Source organism: Phaethon aethereus (genome assembly GCF_964289735.1).
Source record: "Phaethon aethereus genome assembly, chromosome: 10".
Lineage (NCBI taxonomy): Eukaryota > Metazoa > Chordata > Aves > Phaethontiformes > Phaethontidae > Phaethon > Phaethon aethereus.
In genome coordinates, this window is record NC_138586.1 from 1197605 (window position 1) to 1224520 (window position 26916).

Below are 26916 nucleotides of genomic sequence, written 5' to 3' on the forward strand. Positions count from 1 at the left end.
AGTGTAGAAGACTGCTTTGGTATGGCTGGGCCTGCCATGAAAAGCCTCATTCCTGGCACAAAAACACACTCGAAAGTCAGGCTTGCTGCTTGAATAAAGCAGATCTATTTCAGCACCATTAACATTTTATTAAACTACACTATCAAAATCACATTGATGGCAGGGAGAACATTGCTATCAGTGCGTATTTTCTGTACTAAGAGTGGTAGTTGTAGCATCCAGCACTTGCTGAGGAAAGAGACACTGACACAGAATCCTTCATAGCCAAAGAGACAGTAAAAAACTCTTCTACAAAAATCAGGGCAGTTAGGGGCTAGTTGAAAGAGACCAAAGGGAAACACTTCAAGTCAGTCAGGGAGGGTTATTTTTAAAAAGTTTACTTTTAACTGCTGTTTGTTAACTTCCTCAGCTGAGAGCTGAAGCTGCTGAACCAATAGCAGTTTTTAAATAGCATCCTCTGTCCCTGTACCTGCCTGTTCACAAACCCACACAAATATTGTGTACTGCTCCTTCACTTGTGAACTGTGATGCACACACTCGAATACAACAGCTTGAAGTGTACTACAGTTATAAAAACCTGCTCCATCTTCTAGAACCAACAATAAAAAGTAGCAGAAATACATTCTATACAGAAGTAAAAAAAAAAAAACAACACTCCCAAACAGTTGAGTTTCAGACAAATATTAGAGTACATCAGGTTGAATTTAAAAAGTCTGTCTGTCTTCTAACATCTATATAACTATTCCTAGTCTCCCCAAGCCACTGCTACGTGATGCACCTTAGCAACAGCTCAAAGCTGCTTTCTGGCACAAATGGACAACCAGCAGCCTTTTTAAGCAAGCGTCCTCAGGAGCAAGTCACAGCAGAAGTTGTGTTTTTTTGTGACAAACCTTCCAAAGGGCTGCAAGTAGAGGCTTGTATGAAATAAGGCTATTTTCAGTCTTCATGTGAAGACTTGTATTTCAGTAATGTGTTGAACAGTGGAAACGGAGGAAAGCAGTTGTTCCACCACAAAGAGGTCGGGCTCTTGGCAGAAGAGCGGAAGGTGAGGACAGGTAGCATTCGGGAGGAGAGGAACTATGTACATCAGTGTGGTGGGTCTCTCTAGTTTCCTTTTCAAACAACGTTCTTATGCCCAGCCAGCTGGGGGTTTGCTTCACCGAGGTGCTGGGGTTGTCAGTAACACCCCTCCTTCCAGGAGTCATCCTCGGGGGCCTGAGTGGTCTGTGCCGACTGAAGAAATCTGGTTTGGGAGACAAAAAAGAAAAAGTCACTAGGAGCTACAAGAAGCAAAGCCCCCAGGTAACCCTTTGATGCACACAGGAATCCCTGCTCGAGGCTTTCCTTGACGCTGGGCTTCTGTGGCATCGGTCTTCTGACAACATCTGCATCTGCCTGCTGCAGGCAAGCTGCTGCAGTCACGCAGCCCATGCACGGGGAGGCCAGCAGAACAGACACAGCAGCAGCTTCAGCCAGGTTAGAGAAATTCAGTGGTTATTACTGACATACTTATTCTGCTCTGCTAAGGTATTAACACTGTTGTGGGTTTTTCCGTGACTGAGTCCAAGAGAAATATTTTTCCCTGCAAATGTGACTAAAGACATGAAAAATAATGAGGTTGTATGTAGAGTACTACTACAAACTAAGAGTTTAAAAATTCCCTTTTTAGTATTTTTTTTTTAAAAGTAAGTAGATACAGTTCAATTCAAGGCTACAGCAGGTCAATAAAAACTGACAAGTACTTGTTGCTTATTAGTCCAATACTGAAACAACTTAATTTCCCTCAGGCATAAAGGTTTATACTGCAAATAGCTGTAAAAAATAGCTTTTGGCAATGCGGTAGTGGCTTTACCACACACAAAAGCAAAGCAGATGCCATAGAGGGTAAGAACACCCTTCTGTGCACATGGTTGTTAGAAACCTCATGGAGGCTGCCTTCTTTAAAGAGAGGGAATGTGTCCTGACTGACCAGCTGTTGCTTTAGACTATCTACAAACTTCAGATACCCACTGTCTAAATATTTAGGAAGCTGATCATAAAAGCTAAGAGCTAGAAATAAATGTAAAAAAAAAAAGTCCAAAACCCCACTGCATCCTTCTGCATTACAATGTGGCCCTTAAACCAGTTCAGATGTGTGCAACAAGAACAGAACTTGTATGTTTTGGAAGCCGTTATGTATGCTCCGCTTTCACCCTGTTACTATAATGATATAGAATCATGCTTAAGATGAGCCTTGTTAATTTGTCCTACTTTTCAAACCCTTCTAAAAACTCATTAGGCCTTGGACAATGCCCACCTTGAGTCCTAACTAAAGACTAAGGAAGAAAAAAAAACCCACACCACCAAACTAATTTTACCAGTCGCAAAGTTACAGAAGGCACCAAAGTAGGTCATCTGGGAATATTATTATATTAACAGTAAAGAGAGTTTTTTAGTCCTTTAGAATAGTTTTTCCCCTTCCCAAAACCAGATGTACACCCAAATAAGTATGTGCCATAATGTTCATTTCTTAGAGGAATAATTTCCTCTAAGATTAGAGGAATTCATTTTCCTGGATAATTAGCTTTGTTTTTTTAAAAAAAGCACTTTTTTTTTAAACAGATGGAATGAAATACTGAATGGTTTGGTCGCAGGTTACATGGTAAAAAGGGGTATCTCACCCAGCAACTGATGAGTCCCAGCTTATCATACGTTGATATGATATAATTTAATTTAATTTTAGTGGACTTTAAAGGAACTGCAACCCTTTGCTGCTTGACTGGGGGCAAAGTACTTAAAGAAAGGGTAGTACTTAAGGGCTCCCCAAGCACAACCCTACATCTAAAGTCCAGCTGGAGCTCTGACCCAACTCTATACGCAGGCCACGCTTTAAAATCAGAGATGAACATAACTTGATAAAAAAGCGTTTCTGATCGGTGAAATAAAGGCAGATGTGGAAGCCTGTGAGGCTCCAAGTCTCACACTTACCTCTTGGATGGTGGTGGCGGCTTGCTCTTGGGCCCCGAGACTCCTCCAACAGACGTGCGTGCTTTAAGGGGCGAATTTTTTGCCACAGCGGCCACGTTACTGCCTCTGGTAGTGCAGCTGCTACTGGAAGAGCCTGTACTAAGCGAAGGCGCCTGTGGTTTTCGAACTCCGCTCACAGAGCTTGTGTAACTGCAGGCTTTTACTGGCTGCCTGGGAGTTAACAGAGAGTTTGTGCAGGACCCTGCCTTCATCGGTTGTCGCACCGTTAAGGGAGATTGCCCAGCACTGGAGGAATACCTGAGCTTACTGGGAGCCAGACCTAGAAATGGAACAACAAAAGAACGAACAACCCGGTTGGCAACAGTATTTTAAGAACGCTTCAGGATACCGGGCCTTCTAAGGGCCTCGGGTTCAGTCAGGTCGGCTAAACGGCCAAAAGAAACCAACTGCAGCGGTGTGCCTGGAAGACATGACGCTGACCTGCTGACCGCTGCTGAGTTCTTGGAATTCGACTGCTTGGCACCTGCAGATCCGACTCTAAGCTCCGACTGCTCCTTACAGACTCCAAAGCTCGAAGGCTCGTCCTGGCCAGGTTGGGCATGCTGTGGCGCATCTCCTCTGAAATCAAGAGCAAATTCTCTGTTTGCCGCTTCTGGTAGTGACAGAGGTGTATGATGGGTTAGACTATCTCCTGAAAAACTATGTACTTGAACAGTTGGACTTGATGATCTTAGAGGTCTTTTCCAACGTTAATGATTCTAAGAGTCTATGATTAAAAGCAGACAAGTGTGTAACTAAGCCTTAGCTTCCATTAAATAACAGCACTTTTGAAATGCATATGTCAAAACTATTTCCACCGACTATGTATCAAAAGCTCGTGAGCAGCTTACCCTCGCTGTTTGCGTACTTGAGCCGGTCTTGCATCGGACTTTGTACCGATCTCCTTGGGGGACGGATATGGGAAGTAGATGACCTGCCATAATCTGCACTCGAGGAAGGGGACTGACAGCGGGGTGAGCTGAGCGGGGATGGTGAGTATCTGTGAGCGCTACGGTATGACAGGGAACAATCGTAATCATCCTCATCCTCAAGGCTGTATGTGTCGAACTCCTGGTCACTGTAAGTACCTCTTCGCAGAGAGTGAAGGGAGGCACTGGAACTGCGACGCGATACAGAAGCCGAGCTGGAGGCACAATCCTGACGGAGGCCTGGAGAGAGAGGACAACGTGGCTCAAAGTCATCGTGCTCTAAAATAGAAATTCCTTACCCAGTTGCAACACAAACTCCAGAGCAATGATTTTATCAGTGATTCATTTCACCTTGGAAGGAAAATTGAGTTAATAACTCTCTTTACTGAAGATGCTCGCAGCTTATGGAATCTCTAAACGGGAACAGTGTCACCCATATCAGAACTGTTTAATTAGAGCAAAGAGTTAATATTCAAATTGACCTGAATTACTCCTTACATCACATACACAAGCATCTGGGATTGTGGACTATATATTGCCGTGCAAGCTCCGTTAGGTTAACTAGGTATAGGAGTCAAATTTACAGTATGATTTTTTTAGTTCAATTAATTATGCACCTACCAGCATTTCAACAGGTTGAAAACAAAGATTTGAATTTCTGCCTCCAAGTGAAAACACACTTACTTTTTATTGACACCTACAGTGCATCTGCCTGGTTTATTTATAGGTTCTCCTCCAACTTATGCCTTTAAGTCTTCCTGCCTAACAAAACACAAGCAACTTCTTACCAAGAACTGATTTAGCAAACTGGTTGAAGGGACTTTTAAGAAAGGCCTCAGTTCTGAAAAACCCTCTTCTCAGTGCAGGGTATAAAAAAAACCCCAAAAAAGCCCCAAAAACCACATTCCCCACTTTTCTCCCTTCACAATGCAAATACTAAAAGCTTCCATCATTCTAAGGATGAAGTGCTTCTTATATTTCCCTGGAAATTCTTTTTTACGTGATCACAAAGCTTAAGAAAATATTAAAGTTTAGAAAGAAAAAGGCCATTATTTGCTTTATTACACCTGAACGCAGCTGAGGAAAAGTTGTATTAAAGTGAATAAAGTGGTAACAAGATCTTGTGTCTTTTGCTCTTTTTGTCTCGGATTCCAATTCCTAGATCATAGTATTTTTTAAATTTATAAAGGCACCGTGCTAAAAGTAAGTAAATGATCTCCAAAAGAAAAACAGAACTTCATTCTGTATTTCCTGTAAATCAAATTAATGATTAATTTGCACAGAAAACCAGATCCAATCACTTTGTTCCACCTTGCTCTTCAATTAGGACCTCATCCAAACCACACCAAAGTCAATAGAAAGTTTACCAATGATTTAATGGGAACTGGACTAGGGCCCCGAAATCCCCAGACGCTGGGACACAGACAGGTTTTCTGCTGAAGTTAAATTGGCAGAGCTGGCTCTCAGCACTTCACCAGAGGAAAATAGAAGTTTTAATTTCAGCTCTTTCAGTTTTAGTACTCTTGAACTCCTGGTTTTACTTGCCACCGCAGTGAAATACTACTTGCATTTTCTGTGAAATAAACAACTTATGGCTCTAGACAGCTTCTATCAGGATTTCAGGCTGCAGTTCAGCAGCCTGCTCAGAAAAACAAAAATTTACAAGCGTTTCCCCAAACCTTTGCCCAGCCCAGCCATGCAGCTGCTTGTGTTTGCTCGAGTGAGGGGACAGCAGCCGGAGAGGAACCACCGCTCTCCTGGAACAGTTACTGGTGAAATTGTCAGACAGAATTTGGGATTTTTTTTTTTTTTTTTTATAGTTTTGAGTATTAAAGGGTGCTTACATATTTAACAAAGCAGAGGTCTGGATAATACTTTCAAGTATTATCTCTGCTTTAAGAGGTGTAGTCTTGAGAACATGATAAAACTGCTATGTTTAGGTGGCAGTTTGGGTCTGTAGACTTTTAAAGCCCCTGCAAATCACAAACATTTCAAGTGATCTATTAAATTACTTTTTGTTGGGGGAAGGGGGAAGAGAAGAACAGTTGGAATCCATCTACATTTCTCTACAAGTCTGTAAGAGAAGGCTCTGGCGAGACCTTACTGCAGCCTTCCCGTACTTAAAGGGGGCCTTTAGGAAAGATGGGGACAGGCTTTTTAGCAGGGCCTGTTGCAATAGGACAAGGGGGGATGGTTTTAAACTAAAAGAGGGCAGATTTAGACTGGATATAAGGAAGAAACTTTTGACGATGAGGGTGGTGAAACCTGGCCCAGGTTGCCCAGAGAGGTGGGAGATGCCCCATCCCTGGGAACATCCCAGGTCAGGTTGGACGGGGCTCTGAGCAACCTGATCGGGTTGAAGATGTCCCAGCTCATGGCAGGGGGTTGGACTAGATGTCCCTGAAAGGTCCCTTCCAACACAAACCCTTCTGTGGTTCTAAACTGTAACACAAAGGAGATCGCCGTCACGTACTTACTTTCTTCCTGAAGGCGTGCCATAACCTGGACATCGGTCAAGTCCTGCAGCTTGTATCCCATAGAGATGGAGTCATCGGATGTACTCAGCTCGCTGTCCACAGACGACTGAGAGCTCAGTGCAGAATGCATGCTCAAATAACCTTCAGGAGGGGAGAGGAGGGAGGAACATAAAAAGCAGTCAGACACCCACATAGAAAACAAGAACAAGCAGCAGAGTATTTATTCCAGCAATAAAATCAGTGCAGTTGTGAAACTGAGGTATGGCTACTAGAAATAATTAAGAAGTTAGAAGTTACTTGAGAACACAACGCTCAGGATTTTGACCCTCAATTTTCAGGAGGCAGAGTGTCTTTGTGCAGGGGAATAAGTTGTGGACTTAGTTCAGGAGGTGGCAAAGGGATGCTTGGTAATTTCGAGCTTAGTGACGTACTTTAAGAGATCAGTATTACTTCTGCCTATTTTGAGAAAGGGGCAACTATTGATCTAGATATTAAGCAGCAAAGTTATACAAAGTGCTTGCTAGCGCGTTGGTGAGCAGCCACAGGAATAAAAGGATCCAAACATCTTTCAGAGCACAGTACCTTAAAAATCAGTCATGCAATCTGCTTATGCAAAGTATAGTTTACACTAGATTGCCTCCTCCCCATCCCTGAGGTTCATCCATTTTTTCCCCCCTCTTATCCTCTCTCTTGCAGGGAAGGACATAGCTTGTTTATACAGCAGGTCATAAAAAACAAGCTGGAAGGATCTTGCCACCAGGGAAGGTTTTCCCAAAGCCAGGCATTAGGAAGCGGAACAAATAATTTTCCCTTTGGAGAATAATAATAAAAATATCGTCATCATCATCAAGTACAAACTTTTACCCATTATTACTTTTTCTTAAGTCAAGCAAGTCAGTATTTTCCATGGCATAAGAGTACTACTGCCTGCTGCTGAAACAGGGAGGCGAGAACAAGCCATGCAACTTTGGGGTTATTCTGGTACTTGTCCTTCAAATGTGGGAGGCTTCTAAGTAGCCCCATGCACAGAAATGTGGTATCACAGCCCATGGTCTTCCTCAGGCACTCCTCTCCCTGGCAGCTGGGCTGACCGTGGCCGCAGGAAGGCGCAGCATCACCCAGCAGTTCGCTCGTGTCCCTCTGCAGATGGCAGGCAGATGTGGCAGTGACAGGACAATCTTGCTACTGTTCCATCAACGCTAGTTTTGGCTCGGGGTAGTATCTTTGAGAGAGAGCACGCAATGCTGAGCATACTTCCATCCTCTCTTCCCATTCTATAGCTACTGTAACTGCTTCACGTTACGAAAAACGACAAAAAAAACATTGCTAGAAAAAATTCTGGAAGCGCAGAAGGGCTAGCGAACGTAAAACCTCTACGTGGCAAACGTGCTTATCTGTGCTACATGTTACAAAATACATGTTAGCATAACTAACCCTTGAACACGGGCACGTAAGACCATATAACTTACAGAGCTATTTTAGGAGAGAGTACATCACTACCTTAAAGTAATTCCAAGACAAGGTTGCAATTAGTACTATACAGATTTAAAAAAAAAAATATTAAAAAGCCATGATCTGACAGAAGATTGTAGATATGCAAGGGCCTAAGAGCACTTAACATCGCTTTCAGCTAAAGTAGGCTTAAGAAATACAAATCCTGCCCAAGCAGGGATTCAAGATCATCACTTAAATAAAAAGCAACAAGCAGGCTGTAGCACACCAGCCGACAAATCAAGAACATAAGTCAGCCTCCCAAAGCAGCGATATGATGTCATTCCCCACTGACTTCTACTTCAGCTCACGCAGTTTTGCCTGCTGAGTTCCAAGAAGTCTTGAAGGCACTGTACCTACTGAATAATTCTCAGCAAGGACGCTAGAAATACATTTTGTATGTTCTCGGCAAAACATCTAAAGATCATTGCTGAGCAACCCTTTCAAGCAATGGTTAATTCCAGTCAGGCAGAAAAAACCAGCAGGTTCCCAACGTTATTTCTTCAACCAGTTTTGAAAAGTAGTAACTGATGACACAGAAAACACACGTTTGACATCCAGGCGTAAAACAAATCTCTTAACACGGACATTAAGCAAACTGCTTTGTAGCAGAAAGCCTCAAATTCCTCATTTCAAAAGGCAGAAGGTTTTTCCAGTTTCAAGATGTTTAGCTAACATAGTGACAGAAGCCTGACGGTAGTAAGGGGTGTGTCTGTGCGCGTGTGTTACAGAAATAGCGTGTATTTGTGTCAAGTCAAGACGCTCCAGTGTTGAGACTGCACGGCTGCGTAACATCATCCCGTTTCTTTCCTCCTGCTGCCAGGAAAAGGCACCGTAAGCCGCTGAAGTAAAGCCAATGTGAGAGCAGGGACTGCACCCGTAGGATGTAGTAGAACAACTAAGCATAGGCTTCCCGCTGTAACTAACACCTTCTTTAATACTGAAAGCTGTCTTTTTAATGCAGCTGTATCTTGAATACGGCTTTTTAAAAAGCAAAGTTCCCAACTCAGTTGTGTGTGTTTAGTTTGGTCGTTACATTTCAAATTGCAGGTCTATTTAAAAAAAGTCAAGGAGGGGAAGAAAAACATTCACATCAGTAAAAACGGCTGTGGCTCAACATTGCAAGATGAACTGATGATGGTTTTCATTACAGAAACTTCAAAACGTACCACATCTGGGTTTTGTAAAAGGTTTTTTTGTTTAGCTTTTAAAGGAAGTTACTGTTAAACATTTTTCATTTGAACGGTAGGGAATCTCCGCTTTCCTTGGAAACAAAATTAGATTCGAGGCAATCAAGTTGACAGTGAACTTTTAAACTCATGTTAGCACCTAACGCACGTCACAAGGGAAGAACCACCAATGAACTGAACTCTCACGTATAATCCTACATGGACAAAGCCTGTTCTATACTTGGCTTTTTATTTCGTACCCTTGACAACTTCAGCAGGTCTGCAGAGTGCATGAAGAAGTCTCGAAGTCGCCGAGACAGTTTGGTTTTACACATCAGTAACTGTTTCTGTGTGATCTAGATTGCCAACCAACCTCATATTAAAACCAAGAAAATGATTTACAGATTTTTCCCTGCAGAATTCAGCTTGCAAAATAATCAGTCCTACATGCATCCTTCTGTTTGCAAAACAGAGATAAGTGCTAGTTTCTATTTACAGCAGAAAACCAGCAGGTCTCAAAAGCATACCTGCAGCTGTGAAAATACCCATATGCAACCCTTTTTTTTTTTTTTCCTTAAAAAAAAAGGCTCATTTAAGACCAAGTATCAAGCCAGAAAATGTTAAACATGCTTTATGTTTTTAAACATGCAAATTAGGCTATAGCAATTTCCACAAAACCCAAACAAATCAAGGAAGACTCCTTTGGTAATAAAGCCAAGAGGCAAAGCGTTCGTACTAGGAAACTGAGCACGAACTGCACTAAGGATAAACGAAGCTCCTGGAAGAGCCTACAGGGACTCCTTCGGCAGCAGCTTAAATGCAAAGGCAGACCTGAGGCCAAGCCATGTAGGAGAAGCTTCAATATCACACCTACAAACACAGGCTTCTAACAAGAATTTTGTAAAGTTGCCTCTAAGGTAGGAAGTCTCTCTCCAACCGCAACGAAGTCTGAGTTTCCCTCGCTTTCGTTGCTTTGTGCTTCGCTGCCCAGTCGGCCAATTTAAAGGCTCATCCCGGAGACTACGCCTTTTGTCTTAAAGCACAAGGCTTCTTTCTGTTGCCTACATTAATCAGTATTTTCAAAAGAAACCTCACAAACTTTCAAGCCAGAAAACGAATTCAAGTTAACTTTATCAAGTTAACACCTACATATGATAACACTATTCAAGAGCAGTATTTTCTTTGCCCCAACAGCTGTTTTCTCTTTTAAGTCACTTAAAATTAGTACAATTTGTAAATATATAGAGAGAAAGTTACAAAAACAAAAACATGAAATAACTAGGAGACATTCAGAATGCAAGGAGGTTTTCTCCCATATAGTAGATGAAACCTGGGTCAGTAAGTGAGCAAATTAAAAGGAGAAAACCCCGCGGGTGGACTTGCATCTCTTGACAACTTTTCCCTGTGTCAATTATTAATACTCCTTGCATTTTAAACACTACAGGTTTGCACTGCTCTACTGTCATGCCATACCTGAGCTGCCACAGGTTAGTAGTGCTTTGTTAGTCGATTTGAGTTGCCCAGGAGAGTTTAGTGCATTGCTACAGGAGCCTGTCTCTGTATTCAAATTATGTGCGCTTGGTGATGCCAATGGACTGCAATACAGGTTTTTCCATCTACTGGCTAGAAGGAAAAAATACAAAAAAGCCATAAAGGTTATCAAATTATTTTTAAAAACAAAGAGCATAAGATAAAGAGAGGCATCAGATCAAACAAGCTTAAATATTGTAACAGGTGTACTTCAAATAAGGCATCTTGATGGTGACAGTTACAAGACGTAGGAAGCAAAGCGGCGCCTGTTCCCTTGCTCGCTCTCCCCTTTAACTGGTTTTGCTAAAAAAGGTGTTGTTGAAAAAATTCATTACTTCTGACGAATTCAAAGAATAGCTACTGGCAAACTTGGCTTTAAAGCAGCCACGCGTTTCTGAAAGTTTCAGTGCTGGTCTTCAAAGATGACCGCTCATAGTCATTCATGAATAACGGTCACTTCCTCACCCCATCTTCATTTTAAAGGACTCCGTTGAACTTTATGCTTACACATGTGTTATTCTGAATTTTTTATGATGGAATCAAAACAGCATTAAACCACAAAAGCTATGCCTTTTGATTAAAAAGAGGTGCAAATTAAGGTGAAAAACAACATTCCGAAATCTTTTTTCGGCATACAGACTCGCATACGAGTTAGTGAGACAGTCAAAAAGAAGCCAGGTGGCAAACTGTCGTGCATCCACGTTTACTGAAGTTGGAAATAAGCAGCTACAACGCTAAGGAAATGACTCAGTCTATGATCTGTATATATTCAGGGGGCTGCTGAATCGATCCCTTACCATTGAGAGAATAGTGGCTGAGAAAATAACAAAGACTCACCATATAAATAGTTTTCTTTTTTATTTCCCCCACCAATACAAGGTTAGACTATTTTAGTTAAAAAGGAGTGATAGAGTACAAATAAAACCCGATACATTTCGGACGGAAAGCAAAGAGTTAATCAAATGATTCTTCATTCAAATTTTCAAGCGCAGATGGTTTAGAAAAGTAAATGAAGTTTGTTCTCAGACTAGGTTCAGTTATCTCAAATCAGGAATTTCAAGGCTAAACTCAAAATAAGCCTGATTACAAGCAGTGCCAAAACACTGGTAGTATGTAAACTTAAAAAAAACCCAACCCAATCCAAACCAAAACAGTGGCCTCTCAGACTTCAAAACACTGCGGTCAAATTACTGGTCAAACTGAAACCAAAATTATCGCACTCACATAGAAGACAAAGCCAGCCAATTCAAAACCCAGGCAGATAAGAACTTTTGTACCGAGCTGGGGGTTGTATTTTCAGCAGTTAAGAGCATCACTGAACTTCAGAACGTTAATTCTCTCAGAAACGTCAGTTTTTCAAACACTGCTAACCACAGCCTTTTTGTTTAGATGTTCACGAGTCAAACGAGACAGACGAGGTTGCAATGCTTTTCAATGGTGAGTTGTTAGAAGAAAATAATAAAACTAGTTATCCCTCTCTAGCTGCTGGGCAAATCACAGCTGCCAATATAGGAAAATTATGTGATATAGAAAACCACGCAGTATAGAAAAGGGTTTCTTATTCACTTCAAGCCCCTCAGTGTCCTGGCTAGTGGCAATTCAGCCAGGACTCGCACATTTTACACACAAGCCGGAGCACGTCTGAAAAGACAACGGTAGGATATCCACCAGATGGAGTCCAGGTGATGTCCTACAGATAGACAGGAACAGAATAACCACCTCAGTTTTGTCACGAAGTAAGCTATGCATCTCCTCTAACAGCTCCTACATCGGCAAAGGCTCATGTGGGATTGATCCTTCTGTGCGCCGAAGGAGGAAAGGAAAAACCACAAGCCTACCGCCCCAGAACACTGACCGTGGCGGTGGCACGCGACTACTGAACAGAGCGCGCCGTAGCGGTTTCGTTTCGGGCAGATTAAGGAAAGGATTTTTCCCTCGGTGGTTAAGTAAACACAGCTGAAAGCCACCATGAAGAGCTTTTAGGGGATGATAAAAGTGGAAGAAAAACGAGGTTTCCAAGTGACGCCGTTTCTTCAAGTTACGGATTTTAAGGCTTCGTTATTGTAAGCTTTGAGCCTCAGACACTATTTTACCCAGATAATACTACTAATGCTAAGATACGGTAAGAATAATCACCATTAGAAACATCCAACAACAGTAGGACTTTTTATATAGAAAAAAGCTGCAATAATAGTTTCATATGATTCTCTCCCCCACTCCCCAGAAGTGCATTTTTTTTGCTACATATTTTTACAATAAAGTTGTTTAAATATTATAAAACAAAAAAAAAAGAGCCTGAAAACACTAAAATATATTTTAGTGTTTAAGCTCTAAACGTATTACAAACCCAGAAAGCAAGGTGGTCGATTTGGCAATGAATTTGAAATGTCTGTATGTGCCTTTTCAAAAATACATAGAGGCAAAACGTCACGACTCAGCGTGTTTTGTCCATTGCTTGTCATCAGCACAGCTTCCTTGACGCTTACAGAATGATCTCTTACCTTCATCAGTTGAGGCACTACCGGTGGAGAGCAAAAGCAGGGAGGTTTTTATACAATGGCGATGTATAAAATATATTATTTTATACAATACGGACAGGCACCAAGAGCACGGCATCTGACGTGCCATCGCTGCGGATCCTCGCCACTGCGGCAACGCCAAACCTCACGTCGCCCTTGCTTTGCTGTTTCTCAAAAGCGCAAAGTGCACAAGTGGAATAAAAGACACGAAGAAGCGACGCTTATATCTTACGTACCTTGATCAAGCCTGTTGATAAGAGTTCGGCAGGCTGCTTCTGTCTCGGGACTGGGGTTATCCAACACCTGCCGGCACCATTTTAAAGGCGAGTCCGTTTTCTGATCTGTAGTAGATTTTCTCGGGGACACATAAAGCCTTTGCAAGGATTGAAAGGAGACAGTAAAAAATGCTCATTAAGGCAAAGCATATAGCCACTGGAGTAGCGTTTACTAAAGTACACCTAACGGTAAGCAACAGAGAAGTTATCCGAATTAAAAATACGGGAAAAAATTAAAGTTTAAATTGTATACTATGACTCAGGAACAAAATTTACACAGAATCACAATAGTAAAATTCACTTAAAGACAGCTTCATAGAGAAGGTACACAGCCTCTGCGAGGCAAGGTTCAAGCCTGAGCTGTTGGAATACAAGTTCAGTTGTTGGTATACTCACCATTAGCTGTGACCCCTGCGTCTCCCTCCACGCCTCCTCCCCAAAAAACATCTCATGACAAAGACAGCAAGGGTGAGGAGGTGGTTCGAACTTGCGATTCAAGGTGATCTACTTTGAGAAGTCTAACTGTTGTATTTTTCGTTACAAACCCCACGGCTCTAGAGATCCCACCCGAATTGCACCGCAGGCAACAGTTGTCTCCTATCTTCCAGCAGCAGCTCCCCGAGACGCTGAACGAACAGGAAGAAGTCTGCTCACAGATTTCAGGGATAAGCAATTTAATTGGAAGATTCAGAAATTTTCAGACAGCTACAGGCTGTATACTACCTTTCCTTTTTTTTTGCACTGTAATGTTAGATAAATTCTCCTAAAGCCTAAGTTTTTGCCAGTTCTAATACACCTAGCATTGTTTTGCATATACGTACAGGATTAGCCTTACGCACAGATTTAATCGTCTTATAGTCTTGGATTATTTACAACTGATCTTGTGTAAAGTAGCATCTTAACCATATTTCATAAGCAGAAAATTTCTCTCAAGAAAAGTCAAAGGGTATAGGAGCCAGATTGAAAAGCACCTCCAGAATTTTACTTACGGATCCCACATTCGGATTTTTAAAGTCAAAAAATCCCGACAGAAAAAAAAGCACCCTACATTTTAATATATAAATATCAACACACTGAAAACTTTTTTTTTTTGGGGGGGGGGGGGGATCAGTATTGTGCACCTATAGAAATTAAACAGTTTTTAATTCTTGCATGTCACTTAGAGAAGAACACCCTCAGGCAGAGGGCACCGAGATCTCGGTCCATCGACAGCATGAGGGAGGCGCGAGTAGAAACAAGAAGTGCCGTGATTAACAGAATCCGCCTAGAGACACAATAAATTACCTTACTGTAACATTAGAGTTCCAGCTAAGTAATCTTAATATGCACGTGTTAATGTATTTACTGTGCTATGAATGCATTGCTACAAGAAGCTATTTTAATATAGCATCATGAAGCATCATCTAGCATCATGAAGTCATCCCAAGGGTCATAAAAAGGATGCACAGGTAGGAAAGTAAGCTCTGTGATGACAAACTTAAGGACCTGCATCTGTGCAATTTCTGGAAGAGTCTGTAAGGTGGTCACCTCTGAGCTCAATAAAAAAGGCAGAGAGGAGATTTCTGACAGCAGAAACTTTTTTGATCTTGTTAACAAGGCCGTAAGATTCTTCAACTTAAGTTTCGAACTACGGAATTTGTCCACAATGTAATTTCTTAAAATTAAGTGTACCAGAAGAAGAAGAAAACTTCCAAGTCTTCCAAATTGTGTGGATATTAACTACCTTTCTACAAGGGATATGCTTTGAGACTGAATTTGGGGGGATGAATCTACAGGAACCTGGCTGAGAAGTTTAGCTGTCATTTCTGGACACGAAGTCTAGCTCTTGGGTCCGTCTTTCTCGATAGGCTCCGAAGAGCTCTTCGCACGTCCCTCAGCACGCGCGGCTGCTACCCCTCCGCACCACGAAAGCTCAGGCGAACAGGCTTCATGGTGCATAATCTCCCGTGAGAGCAAGAGAGTTTTTCCACGCACACGATCACACAACTGCTGTTTTTTCCACCACCACCCTCCTCTCAAGCACCGACCTGGTACTCCTTCGCCCAGCGAACTCCTCGCCTAGCAAACTAGCTACAGCCACCGTCCTCACTCCGATGTACACATAGAATTTCACCTTCATCGGTGCAAATTCCAGCATTTGGGCATAAAACGATCACGAGGACGGTTTTAAGATTTCCGGGAATGTCTGCAGGCGCTTCAAGTGCCTCTCCCTTCTGGCAGTAACTTTTGACACCTCTGCAGCAACACACATTAAGCCTTTCTGCTCCAGCTACTCATTCTCCCACAGACATCTCCTATTCAATTCATAAAATACTCCTTTCCACACCACCACTAACATAAATCATCAATATTTTAGTAGTTATCCCATTAATTTCTGAAAACCCCTCACGTTTAAAAGCTACAGAAACATACCGCGGGACTCTCAGTTGTCAGGTGCCCGATCCACAAAAGCAATGTTTGGCCAAAATAAAACATACAACCAGCTGGGATTTTTAAACTATTGTACTGGCATCAAAATGTCCGTCTAACCTATGACCCTGTCTCCTATCCTGTATCCAGGTGAGTACAGAAACAACCCGAAAGCTGCACCGCTGCGGAAAGCTGTCCCAGAATCCTACAATTTTGCGGTTTGGGGCTTCAGACCTGAGCGTCTCTCAGCTCTCAAAATAATATTTCTCCGTGAAGCCATCTAACCCCTTTTCTGAAGTCGTATCTGCTTTTGACACCCGCAGGACCCTACTGCAACGCATCCCATGGCGTCCGACGCGCAGGGTGAGGAACCACCTCCGCTCGCTTGCTCTGAAAGCGTCACCTGCTATTTACTCTTGATACAGAATCGCTAAGGTTGGAAAGGACCTTCAAGATCATCAAGTCCAACCATTAATCCAGCGCCACCGTGTCCCCTAAACCATGTCCTGAAGCGCCACATCCACACGTTTTTTGAACACTTCCAGAGATGGCGACTCCACCACCTCCCTGGGCAGCCTGTGCCAATGCCTGACCACCCTCTCCGTGAAGAAATTTTTCCTAATATCCAATCTAAACCTCCCCTGGCGCAACTTGAGGCCATAACCATACGTCTGGTTCTTGGGGACAGGATACGGGCAGAAGGCAGTTATTCCCTGTTGCCTCTTGACATGCCACTCATGACCTTACCCATCCTAATAATGTCCCTGCCCCTGGCCAGACCCCTCTTTTTCAGGGAGCAGAGATTCAGCCTCTTTAGTCACGTCTCATACAGCAGCTTTTTTCATGCCAAGCTTTACCCAAAACCACACGCAAATGAAAAAAATCCAAAAGCCAATTTGCCATTGACAGAAGTAAATGCTGAGGAACGTGAGCACAAATCTTCCCGAATGTGCAACGCTGTCTTTTATGAAAGACCCCACGAGCGTACCTCGCTGCGGTTCTGCACGGGCAAAACGGAGCTTTACAACCACTCGGATGCAATAAAACGGAGAAAGCAAAGCGTGCTCTCTCTGGCTTTATTTTACAGTTCTGACCAAAAAAGCAGCAATAAAACCATCACGCAAAAAAGAGGCCAACAGCCTCCTTAGGGCAGGTCACGCTGTTCTTCACACAGTTTAGGCGAAGGGAAGAAACCCTGCTCTACTTCAGGACGAAGTTGTTCTCCCCAGCTCCTGCCACGCTTCTAACTGTGTTCCTACCCGGGCGTGCGTCAGCCCAAAACGGTAACGCTGGTCAGACTGCCGGGGCCGTTCCCGCAGGGAGCAGAGCTACCTGCCTCCCCGGGGGCCGGAGGACTCTGGAGTCCACCGGAGGACTCTCATTGTTCAGCCGACACGTCTATCGGCGAGAGATGGTCTCGCTAATAATTTCACTAAGCTCAGTTAAGCAAGCACAACTCGCTTTTTCAGAGCACTGACAGGCAATTTATAAAAAAAGAGGAATTCTGGTTTGATTTCACAGCATCAGGATTACTGTTTTCTTTTTAAGTAGCTTTGGGGAGGGTTTGGCATAGTTAGCGAGCCGACATCTCAAAACACGCTGGCTTAGCTGCTTCTCCGGAGCACTGCACACCATCCGCTGATCAACTAAAACCACCAGCCCCACAAATAGCAGGGAGCGTTTTTCCGGACACAGCATTGAGAACCAAAAGTCTCCTTTTACTAAAGGCTCAGGTTCATCCTCCGTCAGCCACCGTGGCAGAGGCCGGGTTAACGCAGTGCCACGCGTCCAGCTGAACTAAACCAGGCTTTCTTCTGAAAGAGGTTTTTGTGAAAAGCTGAACTCGCTCTCCTCTGTCTAAAAATACGCAGAATTATGCTTCTGGTAGTTTTAGCCTCTAAGGCTGTCTGATTTGTCAGGTTAACTTAATCCAATAAGCGTTGTGAAAAATGTACTCCGGCATGCCATTAAGTATGCATTCCACTGCCAGTTTTATGAGTCAGCCAAAGTCTTCTGGGTTTAACAAATACCTGATTACTGAATAAGATCTACCTTGCATTTTGTTCCTACAACTCAGCAGTTTGGGTGCAAAGCACGTTCCGTTTAAATGGCTAAAGGTTATGCTTTGAATATTTTCTGTTGCCAAATCACAAATGACAATTAAGAAGTTATTTAGATCGTTACCAAGCCTAGTACAAAACTCAGAAAGTAAGCATTTGGGCATACATTCTCAATTTGATATATTGAGGTAACTGCATAACTTACTAAACATGAATGAGATTTTCTTCAGCCTAGTGAGGAATTAAATAAAGGATCTTTAATTTCTGCTTACTAGTGTACGTGTTTCCCTTTCCCGTATAAAATATTTTACGAAAAGTACCTCTGGTAAGAGCCAAGTAGCCTTAGTTGTGCAGCAACCACAATATGAGCTTCTTCTTCCATTAAGAATGTAGGCACTCAAAAATAAATTTGTGGGATTCTTTACACTCATTCTGACATATTCCAATGTACTAAAAGCAGAGCATCTTCTAGAGATACTATTTTTCTTTTGGGGTCAACGTCACAGGAGGATTTATGGGCTTTAACGGCCACTATTGTTTGATTTTGAAAATATTGCTTTAAATAAAAACCCCAAGAATCTAGAAAATACCATGACAACTCCTCAGCTTGCACGCTGCACTGAAAAAAAGCATCTTCACATGTTAGTAATACATCAGATCAATTGTAATAGAGCAAGCAGCATTGCCTGAGAATTTAAGAGCCTCATCATGCAGAATATCTGCACATGATCAATAGTAAATCTATAGATCATAAGAGAATTCAGGCTGCAGAAAGATCTATAATGAGTACACGAGTAAATTAAACTGAAAGGAAAATGAGCCTCAGTTTTAAGACACATGCTGGTTTATCATACATCTCCCACAGCACTTAGCACCTGTAGCTACAGCGGTACCTAAGTTGTCAGACATTACACTGATTTTCAAACCTTTGAGTTCTATACATCAATGCAAGGAGAGAGAGAGACCCGAGGTAACTAAATGCGTCTAGAACAATTTAGGTTTGTAAGATACGCCTCCATAAAGGGCTCAGAAGACAACTAAATTCTTCTATAAAGCACATATTTCAAACAGATAACGCACTCATTTTCCTTCCCTTTATACATCAGCCTTCAGAGAGCTGATTTTCAGATTTATTACTGTGCTCATGCTGTTCTAATCTCAAATCTAAACACTACCGTTGAACAGAAATACCGATACCGACAATACGGTGTTGCGGAAAGCAACAGTGAAACGATACTGTCCAGGTCTTGAAATGATAGGAATATAAAGGAAAGAATGAGAAAAATCCTGTGGAAAACATTCCACACGGAAGCATTACAGAAGTTTGAGCCTTTGTTCCCAAGAAACTGAAATTGGAGAGAGAAAAAAAACCCACTACACGGCAAAACCCTGAAGAGGCACCACTTCTTCATGCCCGTCTAGCGACTAATCCCGCCGAACGCAACACCGAAAATCTCGTCGCCACCTCACAGAAGCTCCAAACGCCGCATTAACTTAATCTGACGACACCGCCAGCGGCCTGTACGATGATCAAAAGGCACTTTGCGGGACAACTCCAGAGTCCCAGAGTCGCGTTGTACGCGCCTTGCGGAAGGGTGCCGCGCGGCGGCCGCGGCCATCTTGCTGCGGCACCGTGGAAAGGCCTCCCGCCTCCGCGCCGGCGGTGCCGCTGAGCGGACGACCGTGCCCACACCTCAAGCACTTCAACAAGAAGGCGACCGTTGTAAGCCTGCGCCATCGAAAGCGATTTAACCTGAAAGGTCGCATTTCGCACGCAAGAGTCAGAAAAGCAGGTGGGTTTTTCCCTTCAGCTTATTCTCCTCCGGCGCCGGACGCGACGGGCAGCGGAGGCCGCGGATGGCAGCGCTGTCTTGGAGCCGCACAGGAGGGTTTTGAAGGAGCCCATCCAGCCAGAGACCGCGCGCGGCGAGACGGACATGGCACCGAACACCGCAACGGCCAACCATGGCCAGCACAACCGGGCGACACGCGGCTCAGGCCAGCTCGGCAATCGGGGAGTGTTTTCGAGAAGTCAGCTGTACGTTATTTAATGCAACAGAGCTAACCGCTCCCTCGGCAAAAACACCTCCGGAAGGTTTTCGTAAGATGACCAGTCTGAGAATCTAAGTCCTTGCAAATTACTGTTTCTAAGCCAGGCAGAGTGTTGCTGGCAAGGAAAGATCGCAGGCAAACCGTGGAAATGTCTGAACGGATTACATACAGAGTCGGGAGTTAAAGTTCTCCCCCAAATTAGAAGCACAAGATGCCGTATTTTTCATGATGGTGTATTTGCATAATACCCGAATTTTGTGCAGAACCACAGCCTCGCTTGGTGGAGCTTCTCCAGAACGTTTGTTCCTATCTCTGATGGTACAAGAAGCTAACAACGGTGCTGTCCCGCGGTATGTTGAATGAAATGCCTTAAGACATTAGTATAGAAGGCCCCTGGGCATGGGGCTGAACACACACGCTCCCAGGAAAATCCTGAACAGTGATTTATTTGAGCCCCTTCATCTCACAAAGACTTTTTCAAGGGCACCCTACTTGCTGTGTATTGCTCTTGAATTCAAGCGGGAGACAACACAACAGTAAGGTGAAGGCAGCACAACCTGTTTTCAGTTGAAAGACAGGCTTTTGGGAATGAAAGCTGCGCAAGGCGTGGATGTACCAGCGACACAGGGATTCACCTGAGTGACGTGGATTCCTTCTCCTCCTCACCCCACAAAAAACACAGGACCGTGTCCAGGTATACCTGTACATTCATGTACGCACCCATCGTATTTTATATACTCTTCTAAGAGGAACTCAACAATTTTAAAGAAAAGGTTCTGTTACACAGATTTGCTTGTTATGGTGTGTTTTGGGTTTTGTTGTTTGGTTTTTTTAAAAGCACAAGAACATACATAAAGGCTTATCTGAAGCCCTGTGTTAAAGTGCTGGCAGTTTTGCCACTGGGATTAAGCTCTTAAACAACAGCAGTAGCGATCCTGGTGAGACACACTCCTTCCATCAAGGAGAAAACCTAAAGTTGTTCAAGGCGAGGCATGGACAGAGAGTTTGCTACTCGTTCCATCACAGGAGATGGGAGGCAAAAATAGAATCACAGAATCATTAAGAACGGAAAAGACCTCTAAGATCATCAAGTCCAACCGTCAACCCAGCACCACCATGCCCACTAAACCGTGTCCCAAAAATAGTGTAAGTAAAAAGGAGAAAGAATATTGAAAAAGTTTAAGGCTTTTCACTTCTGCCATTTCTTCCTCTCTTTCCTCCAATGACACGTTAATAAGAGCACTTTGTAGTTCACAGGAGGTTGGAATTTGAATCATTTAATCATAATTCCAAGTCAAAATCCTCTCTCCCAAGTCTCACCAGGAGAAACAGCTGACAGCTGGCAAAACACCAAACAAGTAGCGCGGGAATGCGCAACAAAATGCCGAACACAAATCACTGCACGAAGAACAATAAACTAAACGCACAAAACAACTTAATTCTTCTATATGGGGAGTACCCACGAACGACAAAGAAGGTAACGCTACTGCGGGCGTATCTTGTTCGTTCCCTGGGCCCTCAGGGCAATGCTTTTTGCTGTTTCCACTTCAGCTCGAGTGGCAAAAATCCACCTGGTAGTCCTAACTGGAGATTTCCAACCTACTAAGAAGTCGTGGGGCATAACCACAACAGAAATTACCCTAAAGTTTGGACCTGTTCTTCAAACTAGAATGGCATGAAGATGTAAGAACTAAAAGCCTCTCTTTTTGAAATCTTCCCGCTCCCCACTCCTTATTTTAAAAGCTTTCATACTTTCAAAGAATACAAAATGAGTTCTTCGTATCCTTCAAGGTATAAAGCATCACACCCTCTACTAGATGATATTAAAGAAAAGGTCAGCAAACTGAAAAGACTGGACTGTTAAAATTTATAAATTCAGCAGTGACAGGAAAAAAAAACAACACCCTGCGAATTTCTCAGAAATGACCAAAAATCCTAAGTGTCAAGCACACATGATATGTCCCAATAATAGCTATAGGTCTTCTCCTAATGTACAATATTTAAAAAAAAAAAAAAAAAGGACTGCAAATGTCACAATATCGTAAGCTATTCGCTTTGAGTAATACGCTGCTCGACACATTTAGATATTACTTCCATCCAGGCAGTACAAAACTCTCCCCAAACAGCAAAGCCACCTTATTAAAGTTGATCCTAAATCCATATAGCATTAAGATTTTCGGTTTGGTTTTTTAAGTCCCCTCTCCATCCGCCCCCAACGACAGTTTTCTGGGTATTGCTGGTAGCAACGCGTGAATATCTGCACAGATAGCATCGGAGACATGTGCTTACGAGGAGAATTTAGGGTATTTGGCAATAAGCACAGCCATGCACTACTGACCGTACATACATTATTCGTTCCCCGCTTTCAGTTTAGCCCAAGAGCTCTAGGACAAGAAGCCATCGTTAAAACGGCTTCTTGTTTGGCCAGGTTTGTTTGACGAGAGGAAAACAAAACAGACGGAAGCAATGCGACCTGATCAAAGGTAAGTTGTGATAACAGAACTTGCACAAGAGCTCCATAATACCACCTTTATTTAAGCTCCTCACGGCGCCTCTTTTTAATCTGTTAGCCCATGTTAACCAAACCTGACAAGAAAACAGAGGTGTCAAAAATGTGAAGATCCTACAAGGTCCAGAGAGAAGGGTACCCGGTGAAGAAGGGTAACCTTATTAGCCACCAATTCAAGGAAAGGTTAATAAACTGAGTCTCTGGGTGCAGAATCTCTCCTGACTGTATTCGCAGCCTGTGTAAACCTCAGACTCCACCTGATTTCTTTACCAAGCCAACATAGTTGGAAGAATCTCTCATGTCACAGGCTATATAGACATGAATATAAAACTAGCTGTTTTCATTAACGTGGAAATAATGAAGCCTGCCTTCCAAATTCAACTTGTTAAATATATTTCTTAATCTTTTTTTTTTTTTTTTAAGAAATCTGCTCAAAATGCTGTTTAGGTATGCTACAGAGTTTTAGTGATCAAGTTAGAGCCTGTATTTGGGTTTTAAAAGAAAGCTTGCAAAGAAAAAAAAAAATCATGACTGGCAGTAGAAATTAAAAACGAATGAGAAGTCACTCATAGCATCTGCAGCCAGGAGAGGTGTGTGAACGAACTTGCTGAATGCCCAGGAAAAGAACACAGGAGGAGAAACTCAATTTTGAGGAACACTTCTAACTTTATACATTCCTTTCCACAACTAACATGCTGAAAATCAGTCTTCCCTCATTTGTCACCTCAACAATGCCTTCCCGTTTCTAATATAACCTTGAATTTAGACTTGAGCTGATGTCATTACGTTATTGAGCTCCATTCCATTACCAAACAGAAGTTTACCTTCACCTACAACGGCTAATGAATTTTTAGAGTTTAAGATTTCTATTGTATTCAATAACCACTCTGCAATGCTGTCTCAGCTTCCAGATTAATCTCTGGCTACATAATTTTGAAACACAATTTGCAGATCCCTGAGGCTATCCTACGAAGTCTTAAAATTAAGAGCTCTGGGTAAAATCTCAAGTCACAGCTATTGCATGAGCTGGAATTAGCCTCAAACTTTAACTAGCTTTGGAAAGGGAAGGGAAATTAATCTGCTGATTTATAAAACAAGTTCTAAACAAGGCTGCTGGTGAAGTGGAGAGTCCTACAAAGTAAGGTCAGTTAAGGATTACATCATTCATCTGTTTCAGTTCATGCCTCTAAACAAAAGAAACAGGTTAACTGCAGAGAAACAGGATTCAGGAAATGGAAATGATTTGTCATCTTAGATACTAGCAAAAGCCACAAATACCAGACTGTCTAATTTTGTGTTTTACAGAATTCTTATTTAAATACAGTATTTGACAGTTATGCACAAAGTTTAAAAACTCCATTATGCATTCACCTGCGTGCTTTATACATAAATAAGCCCACAGGGAAAGGAAGGTTTTCTGTGCTTACTACAGCAGTGTCAGAAAGAAAGGCAGAAAGAGAAGCCTTAGGGTTTAAACTGATTTTAAAAAAAAAAACAACCAACCCTCTGGCAGAATGGTCTACAAAATAAGAATAGCCGATAATGAGAACTGCATTCTTGCTGCTAAAAATCAAAGCACTGTACAGAAATCACTTTATACCCTTAAAAATTATTGCAGACCTACACACAGAAACTCCCAACCGCAGCAGTAAGTTCCACGTATTACTAAACTTTTGAAATACATACCAGCTATCTTCCTCTTCATCGCAATTTTCAAGTTCTAACACTCTTGCTTCATCCAGATCTGTGTTATTCGAAAGGCTTTCTAGGCCTCCACATTTTCCATTGGGATTTTGTTCACTTATTTTAACCGAGGAATCAATACCTGCAATGACCAAGTTTCCCATAAGCTCTGTGCTATTACTTGTATCTGTACGTGAAGAACATCTGATGTTATCACCGGCCTTCATCTCCACCTTACCCATCTTGGAAGACAATTCCTCAGCGGCACTGTTGCAACTATATTGCATTTGGGCATCTACGTCTCTTTTTAAGCAGTTGTTCTCTCCTTCCTCCTTTCTAATTTTGCTTAATTGGCTGTGCAGATCTGCCATTATTTGCAATTCTTGCTTCTCAGTGATCGCGTTGATGCTGTTATTAATTTCCGTCCCATTAAGACCAGAGTCATGGTTATCCACGCCAGTACGGATCTCACTTTGCGTGTTAGCCCCCAGCACACTCCTGCCAGTCCTCGTTCTCGGGTGCTGATTCTCGATCTCCAGTCTCCTCACGAGCTCCCGCAGCTTCCGCACCTCCTCCAGCTCTGGGCCAACCCCCTCGGACACCGGCTCCGTGTCAGGGCCCATGGCAGAGCTCTCCGTTGAGTCTCGTCCTAAGTCAGGCTCCAGAGCATGGTCCTGCTGTATGACCGGGGCGTTTCCAGGAACGACCATCACCCCAACCGCACAGTTTCGCTGCAAGACATGAAAAACATATAAAAGCTCCACAAAGATGCACGGTATTTTAAGCAAAGCGGAATTAAGCACCAAAGAATTCTGACTTTTGTAAGCGTAAGCTAATTACGTTGGGGTACAAGGTGACCGAATTTAATCAAAATCTACTGAAAAAGAACAACAGAAATGAGTAGGAAACATTTCAACAAACACAAAATGCTCATTTTAACGAGCTAGGCCACGCAACTATTATGCTACAAATTAAACTGTATAAAAGGAAGCTGATTTAATCATGCACAATAGTTTAGCTTCCATCTGTTTACAAACAAAATACATGAGAAAAGCACTGATTGAGCAAAGTCAGGAAACACAATTAGCAAGGTGCTGACGTCAGACGACGCCAGCATTAAGAAAACGGCAAAAACATCCTTTGTGCATTATGAGGCTTATCCTGGAAAAGCAGAAAAAACTTGAAAACATTTCTGGATCAACTTACACCAAAGACTAACAACACTGACTAATGACAGGAACTGCAGCTACTGTGGTACACGAAAATAAGCATAACTAATGTCTTTACTGGCATATTTTCCTGTTACAGCTGAAGAGAGTGCATCAGAGAGCTTGCCTCTGCCTCTAACACAGCGAAGAACAGAAAAAAAAAAAGAAAAATAAATATATCGCACCATATTCCAGTAAGTTTCATAAAACGCAGCCATCCTGCGGTTGTGTTGAGCAAGGAAGAGTGTGCAGAGCACCATCACCTGCACAGGTATCCAGGCTTCCCAAAAGCCCTAAAATAATGCTGAAAAGCCCTAAATATAGGTGCACTTAATGTACGGTTTTACGGCACTTACAGAATAATAAGCAAAGATGGATTTTTCCTGGCGCTAGTGATTTACATGGGTTTTCCGTTTCAATGCGTGCATTCATTTCTGAATTGACTCTTCACTGAAAAGCCCCTAATACGAGCTTAATGTTCCATAGAGCAAATAAAATAGACTCCCCTAAAAAAATTATAAGTCCCTTCTATTTTGCAGAAGGAGGGGCAAACAGACAGACTGACAGGTAGGAGAGGGAGTTAGACGACACGGCCAATTCAGAGTTTAAAGATTTGATGCAGGCTCTACAACTGCAACTGAACCCTGATTTTTTTGTGGCTGTAGATGTTTTCTCCCCCCTCCCTTTGCTGTCCAAAAATTTCTCCTGTTTTTGAGGCCTAACTGCCAGGAGGTAGAGGAAACCACGAAAATTAAATGTCACACAAAGCACACAAAGCAAAAATACAGGCACACCCCCCCCCCCTTAGCATCTCCCTATTACTTAGTTACTTGTAACAGCAGCAGCTGAGCACGTTTTCTAAAAAATATAGTTTTGGGGTGGTTTTTTTTTTTACTTGACAGGTTTGATTATTTTTTTGTTTTGGTCCCCTACACTCAGGATGATAATTTTAGGCTTACGTTTGAATTAATAACGCACACAAACAGCACTTTCGGAGACCTATAAGCGAACAGAGCCGACTGCAGCGCACTCCGAAGACGGCTTTCAAAATCACGCCTGTAAGTAGCGTTGCTGAAGTCATTCTGACTCGGGGAAAAAGACAGTAAATTTGTAGTTACCAAACGATCCGACTCCTCCTCCTACACCCGCTTCGAAAATCTCCCTGGGTGCATTCTCGCTCCTACAAAATCGTCCCATCTCCCGACGAGTAACACAACCAGGATGATTTTCCAAAGACTTTTCAAAGCTATTATCGCCCAGGGACTCGCCGAGGATGCGCCAGCGGGGAGTTTTAGGAGTTCTACTGCCAAAGCAAAACACAATGACCCAAAGCGGGGGCGGGGGGGGGGGGGAAGGCAATGAGATCTGCCGCCCAAAAAATCTGCTCCCCTCCGAGGCTGAGGAGCAGCAAAAACCGCATTTTCATTCACGGGGCTGGGGGAACACACAGATTAAAACCGCTCAGCGTTTCTCCCACGGCCAGTAAGTCTAAAAACCACCCAAATGAAGCCGCAAGGATACAGGAGGGAAAAAAAAAAAATATAAATCTGCAAAACTTAATTTCACTGTATAATGGGCTGGGGGAAGGGGGGAAATGAA

General features: G+C 42.8%; 1 protein-coding gene across 1 annotated transcript; it reads right to left on the bottom strand.

Annotated features, from left to right (window-relative positions):
- Positions 1 to 1176: 1176 nt before the first annotated feature.
- LOC309408224 (SLAIN motif-containing protein-like) lies at positions 1177 to 25837 on the bottom strand (the record flags this gene model as incomplete). The annotated part of the gene is made up of 8 exons (XM_082004013.1): positions 24113 to 25837; positions 13358 to 13494; positions 10546 to 10695; positions 6413 to 6553; positions 3858 to 4175; positions 3448 to 3585; positions 2968 to 3286; positions 1177 to 1243 (listed from the first exon to the last, which is right to left on the bottom strand). The coding sequence occupies exons 1-8, from the start codon at positions 24817 to 24819 to the stop codon at positions 1177 to 1179; spliced, it is 1977 nt and encodes a 658-aa protein (XP_081860139.1). The 5' UTR covers positions 24820 to 25837.
- Positions 25838 to 26916: the final 1079 nt, after the last annotated feature.